Below are 16,220 nucleotides of genomic sequence, written 5' to 3'. Positions count from 1 at the left end.
AAAAGATTTCACGTAACATACAGGTGAATGTTTGCAGGCCCAATGGAAATGCAGTGCACTGTGCAGTATAGATTGTGTCATCTAGCAAGCCATATGTGCCCAAACTTTAGTTACAGTAAAGTCTCATACTCTCCTGCTCTATGTTTCTATTTTGAGCCAAATCCGACTCTTTCACCTCTTAAAAGAAAGCAACAGAACCGGTGAAAAAACACACGGTCTGAACAATTCTAGACCATTGACACTGCAAGGGCAAACGAACAATATAATATGAGCTATGAGATCGAATTTAGAATTAGGGCCCAATATAATACCCTCTCTTCATTCAATGGTGCAGATTTTCCATATTTGGCATGTGTAGTAGCAAAAATGGGGTATGCAAAAACTGCACTGTGCATATAACCATATATACCACTGGCATGCATCCATTTTGAGAGGAAACAAGAAATCCTCCTGGTGAAAAACATAAAAAAAACTCGTTGACAGACATCCACATGACCAGATTGGCATAGAAATGAAGAAATTGCTATATTAATTTATATAAACTATCAAGCATAACAACCTTCCCTGTTCTGAACTGCAGTTCTTGTGCCTTCTTCCAACACAACCGAAGCAACTCTTGTTTCTTTATGGTTTTCATAACCCGGTGTTGGAAGAAAAATGGATCATCAGAAACCCGATCAGGGAGACACCTTTTGTGAGCATTTTATATACAAATCGCTACGAAGAATGTAATCACCTGCTCAACATAAAAAAGTTGACAGTTGGCACATTTTTGTTTACTATCTACCTTCCTTCTTCCGATATACCAGAACCTGAAAATAGCACAGGCAGAAGAGGCTGATGATTGCAAGACACAACAAAGTCAAAATCTGCTAAAACACATCTATTTCTGGGTGAACTCACCAGTTGGCCCTTGCAGGAGGTACAATTAGCTTGAAGTTCTGCCAGGGTTTCTTGCTCTTCCAACAATTGCAGCTCAGCTTTGGAAGGACTAACTAGGGACTTCAGAATCAGATCATCCTTGGAAGTTGAAGAATTAAACAACGACCCACACTGGTCAGCGTTTGTATAGTGGGGCTCTTTCACCATCAATATTTGGACGTCGTCAGCTTGCACTGCAGTCTGGAGAGCAACAAACTGTGCACCACCCATGCATTACCGGCACCATTTTGAGAAGTGAGTTAAAGTTTGTACAAGTCAGGAAGTAAAGTGAAATAAAAACTGATGAGAGAGGATGTGTAGAGGATTTTACTTGGCATAAGTGTCTTATAGACAACGCAGGGCGGCAGCAAAGATATGGCCGCTGCAAACTTGGTATACTTTCTTTGTCCAAAGGGATAAGTGTGAGATGTACATCCAACTGAATAAAAAAACCACAGTAAAGACCTCAGTCAGTGTGTGCATGTGAAAGCCCAAGAAGCAAATAAGCAAACAGATTCCTCTTATACCTGATCTTCATTTTCATCCAAGCTTTTGAGGTAATCTACCAACTTAGATAAGCGGGTAGTCCGAGCATTCTTACCATTATTACCGCTTACACTACCATATCGTGTGTGACTCCGCACACCTCCCTTGCCCCAAGCCAGTACTTCTGGATTTCCAATCAACCCAGGGGATGCACCTGTGCTTTCTCTGATCACTTCCAAATCATCATTTTCATCACAGCCTCCATCTGCATTGGCAGCTGCAGCAGAAGGCTGAGAGAACCGTGGTCCTGCCCATCTCCTGCACCTCTTAGGTTTTACCTCTATATGTTCATCAGAAGATGAATCATTGGCTCCATCATTGCCATTTGTCTCATCATCATCAGATCCTTGAAGTTCCAAACTACGACCACTTCTTCTCGTTCTTGAATGAGAGTTCCGATAATTTCCCTGAGATTTCCTCACAAATGCAGCTGCTGTGGCTTTAGCTGTAGTGCGTCTCCGACCAAGTGCTTCTGATTGCCGTTTTAATGTCTGGGCAATGGATGCTTGGATCTGTCCAAGCAAACCAAGAGAAGGTTCTAAACCAACACTGGGCAAAGGAATCCAAGACAAAAACAATAAAGGCATCCCCTTTTCTAGGCTGTGGACCAGCAACAAGAGTGCAAAATACACACCAATTAGATCACTTTTAAGTATGATCAAGGCAGTTTTGGCATCACATTGGCTTAGCCATGAGACAGACTAGATTAATGTTCTCAATCACATGCAGCGAACAAATTTTTTTTTGGTGATGTAACCAATGGAATGGATGCCCTACAAATTCAGACTGACCATGTGCTCCTTATGATAGAATTTAGTACTACCGACTTTTATGTGCACAAATGCAGAGCAGGTGCAAGCACAAATAATTAAATGGCATATATATATATATATATATATATATATATAGGGTTTAAGAATGCTAACCGGTCATGCTCTAGGCGTGGCTACAATGCCTAGACACAGTAACCGCTTAACCGCCTTGGAAATGACCACCTTGACCCATGAAAAGGCGGAAATCCCATGGGGCAAGGCGGTTAGGCGGTTATGTGTCTAGGTATTGGAGCCACGCCTAGAGCGCAACCGGTTTGCGTTCTATATATATATATATATATATCTTGTAAATATTCACCTGCTTGTTCCGATTCCTCTCCTCTTCATGGAAAGCCAGTTCCTGCAAGCATACATTCAGCAAAGGTAAATTCAACAAATTGAATCACAATTTAAAAATATGAAAGAGAAGGATATTTGAGTCAACTTATACCTCCTCCTCATACTTGTCAATATCTGGATATAAAGCTGCAATTAGAGAATCATAATTTGGATCGTCCCTCAAAGAACGCCGACTTGCACAATGTGTCCGGCAAGCAGGACATTCATTGTTCCTGCAACCAGGCAATGAATCCATTTAAATAAAAAAGACATACAGCTTATCGCTCAGTCACTTCAATAGAAAATGGTTTGAAAAAGATCAGCCTTATCAAAGAGATAATGAGTGAAATATGTGAAGCAATTGTCCCATTGAATTGAGTAAAGACAAGCTGGCATAGATGCATTACATACCCCAGTCGCATTGATTTGTCAATGCATTCCCTGCAAAAGCGATGCAGACATTCCATTACAGTTCTTGTTTTCCGAATGATACCTGATCAACAAAACAGATGATCAATTATTAGCTTCTCCTACATAAATAGAGACATGTATCAGTTTCCTGCCAAGTTCACATACACAACCAACTGGCTTGCTATAAAAAAATATCAATAACATCCATAGGAAGAGAATGCAAGGTCCTGATTGACAATCAAATGGGGGTGCATGCTGAGAATAGCTATCATCCTGAAGGAATACGGCGGAGCAATACACATAGCCTATACACTAGATCCGCATGAACATTGGCAGATGCAGTCAGGCCATCATCATCATCATGAATAATGCCATCACGCTGCCATTCCATAAACCAGAGGGCAAAGAACAGTTAGAGCCAAGGTCTATAGGTATCAGAAGACATACTTGTTTACTCTGTTTTTCCCCCTTTACCAACCAATATAGTTAAGATTATTCAACCCAAGCCTAACCCAAGTTCCTACATCAAGAATCCAACCTGACATAAGTATCAGGTTGGGTCAGTTGGATTAGGTTGATTGCAGAAAATTGCTACCATATAGAGGGAACGAATGAAAAGAGAACGAATTTCTGATTCTTTTTTTATTTAAAAGTTTGTCATGTGTCTTATGAATTAAAGGGAAGACAAGATGGTAAAATTTAAAGGGGGGGGGGGGGGAAAGGGGGAAAGAAATGAACAATGCAGAGTGAACAAAATAAAATGTAGATCAACAAATTTTACATGTCAATTAGTACCTTGCACCATCCCAGCTGCCTCACCCATTTCTGCCACATGGACTGATGATTTGATCATTCTGCCTATTGGATAGATGGGGATGCTTGGATAGGCTACATGTTAAATTAAGAAGTCCATCTCAATCATATGGCTTTCCTCAACAGTCCATGTTTATCAAACAGATTTGACTGTTTCAAACAATTTTGGAGCATTATTTGACACATGGCTATGTCAAATTGGGTGAAACTCAATCCTCAATTAGGTGATGATGTTGACAACATGTCTACAAAGTTTGGATGCCAACAAACACTACCATATGGCAGAAAAAACAAGGGAACCAAAAGGTTTCTGGCTAAGGTGCAGCCGAATTCCCGCACCTTATATTTTTTAGAAAAAATGATTTTAGCATGTCAATTTTTAAAGAATTAAGTTTTCCTTCACCCATGGAAAATGAAGAATTCTTTCACCACTGGTGATGTGACCCTATAATTGGATTCCTGTGTCATCATTAACTCCCCCCCTCCAGTGTACAGGGTCAAAAATACCCTTTCCCTTGCTAATCAAAGGGTTCAGATCTCCATGGTTAGGAGATTCTCTCTTCACCATAGATGAAGAGAAACTAGGTCCATTTTTAAAATTTAGATTTTAAAATTAATATTTTTACAGTTTTGATCTTTGAAACTTTTGCTTGCACTTCCATCAACAAAATTTGTTTCATCCCGTCCCCTCCCCCCCCAAACAACAACTCAGCCTTATCCCAACTAAATGGGGTCGGCTACAAGACAAAACATTAAAAATAATAGTAAGAAGAAAAAGAACACAAAAACAACAACTCAACATTATTCCAACTAAATGGGGCCGGCTACATAGATCCTTGCCCTCCAATCAGCTCTATTCGAGGCCATACTTGACAAGGCCTAAACTATGTATGTCTTTCCTCACTACTTCCCCTAGATCATTTTAGGCCTGCCCCTAGCTCTTTTAGTTCCTTCAATCTGAATCAAATCACTCCTCCGTACTGGTGCATCCCAAGGCCTCCGTTGAACATGGCCATGCCACCTCAAACAACTTTCTCGGAGCTTATCACCTATCAAGGCAACTCCTAAATCAGCCCTAATATGGTCATTTCTTACTTTATCCTTCCTAGTTTTGCCGCACATTGATCTCAACATCCCTCATCTCGGCTACACTTGGTTTATCTATATCACGCTTCATAACCGCCTAACATTCCACCCGAAACATCATAGCGGTCGTACGACTGTCCTATAGAATTTTCCTTTAAGCTTTATAGGAATGCATCGATCACACAACACTCCAGATGCACCTATCCACTTCATCCATGCTACTTTAATTCTCTTTGAAACATCATCCTCTATATCACCTTCTTTATTTATGGTTGACCCCAGATAAATAAGGTAGTCACCCATCCTTCCAGAATCTGTTCATATCAGTCTAGTATTTCATTTGTAACATAATCTTTTGTAATCAAGTGAACTTCAATCAAACTGCCTGAAAACAGGTTTAGAACCTGGGTCCTAAATCTCAGCTGCTCTATTTTACATTTTTACAGTGTTCAACCCACACAGACCTCTCTATTTGCATAATGAATTTGCTGTTTCACATAGAGAGAAGGGGTGTGGTGTGCAAGTTTACAGTGCAGCTACATGAATACAGTTTTGAGGATGGAGATACAGTATGCTCTAACTTGTTAAGATGTGGAAGAGACTCTTGAATACAATGAAATTTGTGCACTCAAGCAGGAATCTGGTAAAGATCTAACTTGGTGAAGAAAGTTATCAAAAACTTTAACTACCATAAAAAAAAACAGAATATCACATTTGATGTAGATTGACAGCCTAAGCTAATTAATAAAAGTAAATTAACCTAGATGGTGTTTAGAAGGTGAAAAGAAAAGGATCAGCAGCAGTGTGGAGGGACACCAAAGTAGAAAACCAGGTTTTAAGGTTGCAGATAACGGAAAGACTAGAAGAAAAGAAGAGGAAGGATGAGAAAACATAGAGAAGTGGGTAGGTGGGTGAGAGAGAGAGTATGCATAGAACTTCAATGAACAATAAAATGAATGATAGAGAAAGAGATAAAAGTGAATTAAAGAGGTATAAGAATAAGAGAGGAAAGACAGAAACAAATTTATTTAGAATTCAATCTTGCATTTCACTCAGGGATATTCTCTAACATATAACTTCCTCTCCACTCAGGTCTTGTAGCCAACCCCAATCTTCCAGTTCTGGTATATAATATCAACACACAAACTTTTAACACTCCTAATTAAACTTGGACTGTAATTTGAGATCCAAACATATTTCCAATAGCTATTACACCAACTAGAAACCAGAACAGATAAATCCAGCTACAAGAAAACCCCATCAAACTTAGAAAATGCACCAAAAGAAAACCTGAAGAACAAGAATATCACTATACCAGAAATTATCAAAGTGTTATTGTACAGAGAAAAATAGGACAAAAGAGATTTGAGCTGGGCAAACCAAGGAGAAAGCGACAACTTTTGCTGCACTTTCCTTATCAGTTGCCCAAATAGTAAGGGTGTCAAAACCAAACTGAAACCACTTATCGAAACCGAACCAAACCATTTAAACAGAAACAGTGAAACCGTTTAATAAATGGTTTCGGTTTTGGTTTCAAATTTGAGATCGTTTAGTGAAACAGTTTAAACCAAACCGAACCATTTAAACCAACATAAATCATTTAAAACCTATTAATATATACATAATAAGTCATTCATGGTTAAAATAAATAGCTATGGTAAGAAAAAACAAATCCCACGGAAAAGTTAAGAGGCATTCAAACCTTTTGAATAAAAATTTAAAATATATGAACAATTATAATCTTACAATTATTATAAGAAAACATATAACAATATCCAGTTCAATTCAATGTTAAGTACTTAAGTTTGCATCTATTTCAATAAAAAAAATTAAAAGAGAAAGAAGCCGTTTGAGTAAAGAATTTTAAAAACCGTTTAAAGCCGTCTAAAACAAAACTGTTGAAACCGTTTACACCGAAACCAGACCGTTTAACACGCTTACCAAATAATCTGTCTTTGATCATGTGGCCCACAGCCAAAAATTGATTGCATTTTGGGCATACTTGTCAAGGCAGTTTTCAAAGGCTAGGTGTGTCCTTGCCTTTTTTTTAGCACAAAAGACACCCCCTTGCTCTCCAAGGCGTCAACTTGGCCGCCTTGTAACCTGGGCAGTCACCTTGGTTTCCAAATTTTTTTATTTTTTCTGTGATACAAATTAATGCTTTCTCTACCCTTTTTGATTGGCTTGTGCATATTACTTAGGTACATACATGATAGCATGCATGTTTTTGTGAAAAAACAAAAGAGAGAAAGAAGAGGAGAATAGATCAAAGAGGTGGAACTGAGGGCCCAGGACTGTGACGTTGAAAACCTCTTTGCTTCCTCGTAATGGGCGACAGCAATGGTGCAAGTGTGAGAACCGAGGTGTGTGGAACAGGTAAGCTACTCTTTCTTTGTGGATTCTGTGAAATGAGTGGAATATCCTTGGCCAAGTGGGTGTATTCCTAGTCCTTAAGCTACTGTTACTGCTGTACTCATAGGCCCTGTCCTGTAATTCTTAATCCTGCAAGTCCCTTTACTATTTACCATCAATTAGCTCAGTTTTGCTAACCTTTTCAACCCTTGCAGAGGCTCTGTTTATAGCTTACTTTTCTGAAATCCGCAACTTGACATAACTCAATTGATACTGCTTTCTTAACCCTGAAACTTCACCCACCAACCCTGTTCATCTATTCCTCTTAGACCAATTCATTAAACTATCATTCCAGCTCTGATTCTATACCCATCTTGCTACTCTGCCCTGTTTCCCTGCAAGCTTGCTTTAGTTACAATCACACCCTACTGCTGGCTTCAGTTTTTCCTGAGAGTTTGACCACTATAGGAACTTCCTAGTCCACCACATGAATTGACTGTCCACCCCAGAAAAGCTCTAGTTTGTGAGATATCAGTTTTCTCCAACCAAGCCGTAATCCTGCCCTGTTCCCTATCCTGCTTCAATTTCTTGCTATACCATTAAGCATATGTTACTTTTCTGTGAATGCTTTAATCACTCTGTGGTGCTCCCTATCCTGCTTCAATTTCTTGCTATACCATTAAGCATGTGTTACTTTTCTGTGAATGCTTTAATCATTCTGTGGTGCAATTTTTGGAAGTTGAAGACCAAGTTAATTCTGCTCGGAAGATTCTTTTGTCAGAAACTTAGGGACTTGGGTTCTAAAAAATAAATATTATGCACACCTGGGTGCCTGGCCAGACCCTTGGGTCGCCTTGTCACCATGACAACTATGAATTTGGGGCTGATTCTACTCTAAACAGTGAATGTCTACTTCATCAACATGATTAAGCAAGGAAAGACTGGAGTGGAACATTGCCAATTGAGAGAAAGCAGCTCATGGGTGCAACTGTGACTGCCAAGTACAAGATTTTGGAACACCAATCCCTAAAAAGGACAAAGAAAATCCCCAGCAGAGCTGGATGCAGTGATTGATGATGACAATAAAAATGATTAGCTATAAACTGTAGTTGAAGCTTTTTTTTTCCAAGAGAAACCAACTATTTGTTATCCAATAATAACCCCCTTTGAGCTAGAGCATAGATATGCATTAGTTTCAGTTTATGAGTGTCCCTTGCAGAGTCTAGGTCCAAGTGACGTAATGAAGATATCTAACTTGCTAATTGATAGAACAGCACATGGAGTATAATTCACGTCACGAAGTTATACACTTGTCAATTGGTAGAACAGAACATGGAGTGAAACTCCTAGTCCTCAAGTGACACCTTGTCCTCGAACTAAGCAAATCAACCGTAGATGGTAGATTCTATCATGATAAAATGGAATACCCGCTTGACAGAGTTGAACTGCGATCTGATAGTTTTAGTTTCTAAGATATCTCAATGTCCATTGATGGATATAGGCTAGGTTCTTGGGTTCTCTCACTCTGAAAAATTTTAGGTGCATATTTTCTTTGAAAATTAATGTGTCAAGGCCTATTGTATAGCTTGGGGAGCCATAATGCTTGAAGTATAGAAAGAACTTGAAGACGTAATCCATCCATTTGTGCTGGCATAAGTTCACTCCCATGTTATGAACATATACCATAGTTACCTAGTTAAGATCACTCCCATCTTATGAACATATACCATAGTTACCTAGTTCATTGCTTCATTGGTCATCTGGTTCCTTGGTTGAGAATCTGCCGTTCCGGTCTCTCTATAGGCAAATTAACTTCCCCCAAAGAACCAAGGATAGAGATATTAAATTTTAAGCAGAAATATAATCTAACAAATGCTCCCATGTGGAGGAGTCATGTACTCCTTACAAGTTGCAACAACAACAACAACAAAGCTTTATCCCAACTAAATGGGGTCGGCCACATGAATCCTTGCTCTCCAACAGCTCTATTTGAAGTCATACATGATACGAGGCCTAAGCTGAGCATGTCTGTCCTCACCACTTCTCCTATGGTTACTTTAGGCTTGCCACATGTACTCCTTGCAACACCAATTTATGGTAACTTTAATTTAGTAATGGGAGAGGGCGGGCCTCGGCACAAGGGTAAGGTTGCCCTATTGCAACCTGGTGGTCACTGGTCGAAACAAGAAAAACAACCCACAAAAAGGGGGATAAGGCTGCGTACATATGCCCCTACCCAGACCTTACTGTAGCGGCAACCTCACGCACTGGGTGTACCCTTTATTTTACTTTATTTTTTTAATTTACTATAGGGACAAGGAATTCCTCTATTGAAGAATAACAATCACACTTATGTAGTAAGCTGTTAAAAAATAAAAACGATGGTTGTATCCAGCAGTTAGAACAGTGATAGGCAGTCGTGCACATCTATCCCTAGGAGTTCTCTAGTTTTCTAGAACCAAGGAGAATTGACTCACTAATCGGTTGATAAAGAACCAATTTGCAATCAATTCACTGCCTGACAAGATATTTAGTTGACTACTATAAAGACAATGAGCTTCATAGTAACAAAATCCCTATAGAAAAACCAAAATGAGATTGTTAAATGTTCAATTATATTTCATGTAATAAGGCAACCTCTTCTTCAGTCATGATCTGGAGCAGAACCTTGGGAAGAATTCCTATCAAGCCAACTACACTAAATGAAGCTGGATTTATTGTGGGGCCCACCGTAGGTTGTCATTAGGTTTCCTATGAAAAGTGAAAAGTGACAGTGCAAGTTGAAGACTCTTGAGCAACAAAGATGGTTCAGTCACAAACAACCAAGACATATTTAAGCAGTGAAAAGTTGACTCTAGAAAGACAAGAGGATGGGGGACAAAGGTTTCAGTCAAGATAGTGAGAACACACATGAAAGCTAACGCTTATCAGAGAGTCTAAATAAGGTGGAATGATAAAAAATGATTCATGAGGCCACCCCAAGTAGTCGTGGAGATGTTTTGTACAGTTGAGTTGAGTTGAGTTGAGTATTTTAATAGGAATCACCTAACCTAGTCAATATTTTAAGTGGCCTCTAACATCCTACTCTTAACTCCACAGGTCTTCCAAGAAAATGTGAAATTGTTAAGGACAGCCATCAAAGTACCCATCAAATTAAAATAGGAAGGCAGAGAGAGAGAGGAAACCACTATAAAAAATGAAGCATGAAGCAAAATGGGGCCTAGAATATCTGTGTACCATGACTACTACTCTTACATTGCATGCAAGGGTTAAGATTCTGGTTTCAAGCTGAAACCAAAATATTTCGGGTTTCGACCGAAACTCTTCATGTTTCGGCTGGCCCTTTCAGGGGTGAAATGGCCATATTTTGGCCCAAAACTTCAGGTTAAACATTTCTAAACATAAACCTTTAGATTGTAAAAAACACACCGAAAATGATAGTTTGTTTTTGTACCTTAGGTTGGTAGCGTACACCGTATGCTGCTGTATATTTTCTCAAATATAGCCTATTCTACACATAATTTAGTATTGGAACACACAAAATTCAACGAAAACAATTAAAATGTAAATTGGGAATGAAGAAAAAAACCAGTTAATCTTATACATTGTTAAAATGTTACAAGTACATGTATACAAGTGTTATAAGTAGTCAAGTACAAGTGTACAACCAAGGTTAAAACACCACTGCGAAACGATTCCTTCAACTCTATGTCAGTACCACATAGAGTTCCGGGAAGGCTCCAAACGTTGCTCAAATGAGGCAAATTGACACTGTACATACGTTGTAGCAGTCCCCAACACTTTTTGGAGTTTTTCCCCTCTAACAGGTGAAACCACTTGAAACCGAATCAAAACCAAGTCGAAACCGAAAATTGCAATCAGAACAGTACTTTTATATGAACTGTTTTGTACTGAAACCGAGTCGAAACCAAAATTTCGGTCAAAACACCGCATTCCTACTGAGTCGCACTCAGTTTCGTTTCAACCTTCGTCAAAACTGAAATATTTTGCAATCAGAACAGTACTTTTATATGAACTGTTTTGTACTGAAACCGAGTCGAAACCGAAATTTCAGCCGAAATGCCAAAATTTCGGTCAAAACACCGCATTCCTACTGAGTCGCACTCAGTTTCGTTTCGACCTTTGTCAAAACTGAAATATTTTGCAAAAGCTCAGTGATTTATTGCGTGAAGTTGGTAAGTTCCTTCTATGCCCATACTTCATAAGAAGATGTTGAAATTGAATGTGACTGACTGGACTTCACTTACAAGGACATCTAGACATGCATCATATCTTCCTAATTGAGTAACAGAACAAAGTGAGAGGGAGCCTTAAAGAGCCAAGTGTGTGTGCTCCAATGAACTAGTACAGCGCAAGGTGTAAAAGCGATAAGCGAATCACACTCCCTGTCACAGCAGCTAATTCTCCAATATGGATAGTGAGAACAAAGTGATCTCCATATGTTCTCACTAAGCATAAGCATAATATGCATCATAAGAAGATGTTGAAATTGAAAGTGACTGACTGAACTTCACTTACAAGGACATCTAGACATGCATCATATCTTCCTAATTGAGAAACAGAACAAAGTGAGAGGAAGCCTTAAAGAGCTGAGTGTGTGTGTTCCAATGAACTAGTAGAGCGCAAGGTGTAAAAGAGATAAGCGAATAACACTCCCTGTCTCAGTAGTTAATCCTCCAATATGGATAGTGAGAACAAAGTGATCTCCATATGTTCTCACTAAGCATAAGCATAATATGCATCATAAACATATGTAGACTTTCACAGTCATCAGAGAAGATCTAAATAGAGGAACAATGCCATTAAGGATGCCCAAGAGCATGTATGTTGTGTTTGACCAAAGGATCTCCCATGATTCACATGCATATGTGGCTAAAATTAACCTACTCTTGTGGATATCTCATCTTAACATGGTAGTTTGGAGATGAGATTTTCTCCCTTGATTTTCAACAGGCATAGCGTTGTGATATGTTAACATTACTGATTACACGGTACATAAGCTTATACGGAAGGCATATAAGGATACACTGGTGTTCTACTACATATAAAAAAAGTAAAAATAAAAAATAAAATAAAACATTTGCATTCTACTTGTGTACGTTACAACTAATCTAAATAGTAAAAGGCTAACTGTATGGTAGGATGTCAATAATTGCCATTCTTCATAGTCAAACATGAGCATGAAAGTTAACTGATATAAGAACAGTGTTCAGGTCCACAAGAAAATACACAAAATAATCATACCTAGGCATATTGGACATTGTACTTCTTTGCGTATGTCTGACAATCTCACCATTACAAATCTGCAGACATATACCAAGAGACAGTATTGACAAGTTAATAATTTTGGGTAAAGATTTGAAAGGGGGGGGGGGGAGCATATAGATCAGTTCCTTGAGAAAAATATAAAACATATAGGCACAAAACTTACACCTTCAATTATAATGACAGATAATAGAAGGAAAATAATCATTCTTCTATTATGCTTGGCCTTCTCCCAATAACTCAATTAGCAGTAATTTTGTGGCCTTCACAGTACAGAAGACACATAAGGATGTCAATGGGCAGGCTGTTGTCAATGCATTTTTTTTTATATTGTAATAGGTCTAAGAAAAATGCTCAACCCAATTTCATTGATTCATGTCCAGTCATTTCATCAGCCAGCCCACATACGTCCCTTCTGCACATCAGGCATATGCTTGCAAATGTGCTCAGATCATTTAAATTGGTTTCTAAAGCCCAATAAATGATAGTTTTCAAGGCATTGCCAAGCGTCGAGGCGCCTTGGTTGCCTTAGGTGCCACCTAGGCACCTTGTTGGATTCGCTTTGTTTATTTTTTACTCCTCCAACGCCAAGGGTCGACTAGAAGAAAGAGTTGAATACATGTTGCAATACAGAGCAGACATGGATCCCAGCTCTGATCGGACATCAAAATTCAAGCTTTCAAAGGGTCCTTGTTGGAAGGATTTTTGGTCTCTACACATCATTCTCCAAGGACATATTCAGTCAGAAATTTAGAAAATATACCATGAAATTTTTTTCAATATACACACATAAACAGATTGTACGTGTAAATAACAAAATACACCTTGAGGATGCCTGGATAAAGTAGAGAAATTATTTCCCAACAAAAAATATGTACAATAGTTATATTATCTTCATAGATAAAGGGAAATCTAGAAATACTTTCTTATAAATCATACATTGCAGCAAGACAATTATCCTAGCACCTCTGTGTTTTCACCTGAAATGTAATTAATGAAAATAAAAGTAGCAGTTTGCTTCCTGCATGGGAGGAGGAAGAGGGAGAAAGAAAAGTTACTGGAATTCTGGAAGACTCTAGCATCTAGCCAGCCAATACAAGGGATTGAAATCCAAAATGCAAAATACAAATCAAATCATGGTATTAGTCTTGCGTGGAGGTAGCGCATGCATATGCTAGTGACAGCAGCTTAGTGAAAGCTGGGAGAGAAAAGAGGCAAAACAACTCATCTAACAACACAAACCAATCACAAACTTTATTCGAAGAAGACATTTAGTAAACTTCCGCCAGACAAAAAAAATAACTGAGAGGATGCAGATTGAGAGGGCAAAGGAGTACGCCCAAGCTCGATCTCACTATATCATCGCTATATAAGTCGAAAATCTGCGAAAAGGAAGGAAACGAGAAAACCTTTCAATGTGCCACTAGACTATAACAACGAAAAGCCAAGGATCAGAATTTTGCCATAACAAGTAAAAACGCCAACTTAGCATCGGCCTCAAGTTACCAACTAGAGTCCTTCGATTGTTACGGAGAAGTTGAAGTTTTGAAATTATGACGGAAAATAATATATGCAAAAAATATCCAGCGGGAAGGGGCGGAGGTAAGGAGGAGAGACGAGAAGAACAAAATGGCCAACCATTCCTGTTTGACCGCTTACACAGCTTTTACTCGATTATCAGTGGAAGTATGGAACAACCGGAAGACGTTCACCAATCAAGCCGGACGGAATAGGCAGAATAGGGAAATAAAACTTCCAGCAGCAGTAATCACATGATGCACCAGAAAAACAAGTGCTTCCTAATAAGATCATAAGAACTACAGACCGCGGCAATCTCCAAGTTGGATTATCCCAGTGAGACCAAAATTCGGTGCATGGCAGCGTTGGCATGAGCTGTTTCGAGCTTAATTGGTCTAATATCAGCACTGCCACCACGAGACGTTGCAGCAACGGATAGTTCAAAGAGGGGCGGAAGGAGAAGGAATGCGCCTCCATCGATAGATCACAACATGCAAATGATCTCTTACACATAAAATCAAGCAGACTCAAAACGAAGAAAAGATAGTCCACGATCCATAAGATCCAAACAAAGGAGAACTCCAACATTCGCCAGCAAACAATCATCCCCTTGAAGGCTTGAACGACAACCAAGTCATAAGAAGACAGAAAGGCTCGTAAAACCAAAAGAGAAGATAGAACAACATACTCGCTTTTATCTCCGCCACTAGACGAAGGGCTTCCATCGGAATCTGAGAAATAAAGATGACAACGGAAATGATTATGAACGATACGGTAACTGAAATAAACAATTCAACAACACTAAGCTGAGAATACCGAGATGAGAACACGTACCCTCTCCATCTTCTTCTACTGCTGCTTGTATGTGGTTGTTCTGGTGGTGATGATGGCGTTGCTGGGATTCCTCTTCGAGATTTTCCGATGAACGCTTCTGAGCAGGCATTGTTGCTTTTACCGTAAAAAAACTTTCTCTGACGAAAGAACGGAAAGCCAGAGAGGCTCTACTCTTCCTCTCCTCTTCTTCGGTGCTCTCTCTGTTTGTATCGCGTGTCCAGAGAGATTTCCCGCTGGTGACTTGTCTAGTTATCTTCCTCGCCTTGCTTTGCTTTATTTTTCTGCTTCTTCTTAGCGCATAGAACGCAGGGGGCACTGGAGAGGGAGAGACAGAGACAGAGACGCGGAACGGGAGAGGCGAGCGAGAGCGAGAGCGAGAGAGAGAGAGGAGGTTTTACTTCTACCGGAATTTAATATATGAATATTACGGCGACAAAGCACATGCACTCGATTTCTTCCATCTCGCATGCCCCTTGCTCGCTCAACGGGGTACGGACTTGGAAGGGGTAATTTCGTGATTTCAATGGCTTGCGTAGCGAGCCGATCGGCTGTCCCTTACTTGTGTCTCTCTTTGTCTGCGTCAGCTTGGAAATTTAGTAGAATAGTCACCGGTGAGATTTCCTCTTTACCCCTGTCGTCCTTTCTTTCTTCATTGATTTAACTCTTTTAAGTGATAGTTTTTAGGCAAAGGGAAAAATCCCTTCAACCATTTATATAGGATCTGTTGGGTTAAAATCATTAAATACATGTCACTGAAATAAAAGCTCATGTGCAAATCATTTAGTATATCTTTATTTAAACATTTGCATAGTCACCCCCCAAAATAAAAAATCTAAACATTTACATTTAGTACAATCTATGTAAATTTACATACAAAACTAATACAATTATAAGATAGGATTTCCTACAAGGGCAGCATAAGAAGGATTTTGTATAGTACAATCAATAGACGGTTGGAAAATGGTATTATTCATATGAAACCCACAAGCTTGATTTGAAGTCTTATTAACATGTAATGGTCCATGGTTAGAACCAAAAAAAAGATAAAAGCTTAACACATGCATTCTTCCAACACGATAACCATGAATAATTTGCTATTACTCTATCCAAAACTTGTCTAAAAAAAATAAGGGTTTTTACTTGTTCAACCAAGTGAACCTAGATTCAACCCAATGTAATTCGACGAACCCACAATTATTCACAAAACTAAAACATTCTTGACAGGTTGGATTTTAGAATTAAAACCCCTCCCCCAAGCTTTTCATAAGGATACAAAACTTGGTTGAAGTCACCTATAATCAA

The 16,220-nt window shown here is 39.0% G+C and overlaps 1 protein-coding gene across 3 annotated transcripts; it reads right to left on the bottom strand.

Moving 5' to 3' along the window:
- Window positions 1-500: 500 nt before the first annotated feature.
- Window positions 501-15,296, bottom strand: LOC122651973 (putative E3 ubiquitin-protein ligase RING1a). Of its 3 annotated transcripts, XM_043845567.1 has the most exons (10): window positions 14,919-15,293; window positions 14,773-14,815; window positions 12,546-12,604; window positions 3,030-3,111; window positions 2,731-2,851; window positions 2,599-2,640; window positions 1,449-1,979; window positions 1,253-1,360; window positions 904-1,137; window positions 501-812 (listed from the first exon to the last, which is right to left on the bottom strand). In XM_043845567.1, the coding sequence occupies exons 1-10, from the start codon at window positions 15,025-15,027 to the stop codon at window positions 780-782; spliced, it is 1,362 nt and encodes a 453-aa protein (XP_043701502.1). In that variant the 5' UTR covers window positions 15,028-15,293; the 3' UTR covers window positions 501-779. The 3 variants fall into 3 exon arrangements, with proteins under 3 accessions (XP_043701502.1, XP_043701501.1, XP_043701500.1); XM_043845566.1 differs by having other exon boundaries at window positions 501-1,137; window positions 1,253-1,364; window positions 1,456-1,979; window positions 14,919-15,296; XM_043845565.1 differs by having other exon boundaries at window positions 501-1,137; window positions 14,919-15,294.
- Window positions 15,297-16,220: the final 924 nt, after the last annotated feature.

Source organism: Telopea speciosissima, chromosome 2 (assembly GCF_018873765.1).
Source record: "Telopea speciosissima isolate NSW1024214 ecotype Mountain lineage chromosome 2, Tspe_v1, whole genome shotgun sequence".
In the NCBI taxonomy this organism is placed as follows: domain Eukaryota; kingdom Viridiplantae; phylum Streptophyta; class Magnoliopsida; order Proteales; family Proteaceae; genus Telopea; species Telopea speciosissima.
Note: the sequence above shows the minus strand (reverse complement) of the source record. Positions and strands in the feature narration are given on the sequence as shown.

Bases quoted from the DNA above. Each gene is read 5' to 3' on its own strand.
- LOC122651973 (XM_043845565.1), bottom strand. From the start codon at position 15,027: ATGCCTGCTCAGAAGCGTTCATCGGAAAATCTCGAAGAGGAATCCCAG. The intron at 2,852-3,029 runs GTATGTAATGCA...GCCTGGTTGCAG, and splicing joins GACAAATCAATGCGACTGGG to GAACAATGAATGTCCTGCTT. The intron at 1,361-1,448 runs GTATAAGAGGAA...TTTTTTATTCAG, and splicing joins TGGATGAAAATGAAGATCAG to TTGGATGTACATCTCACACT.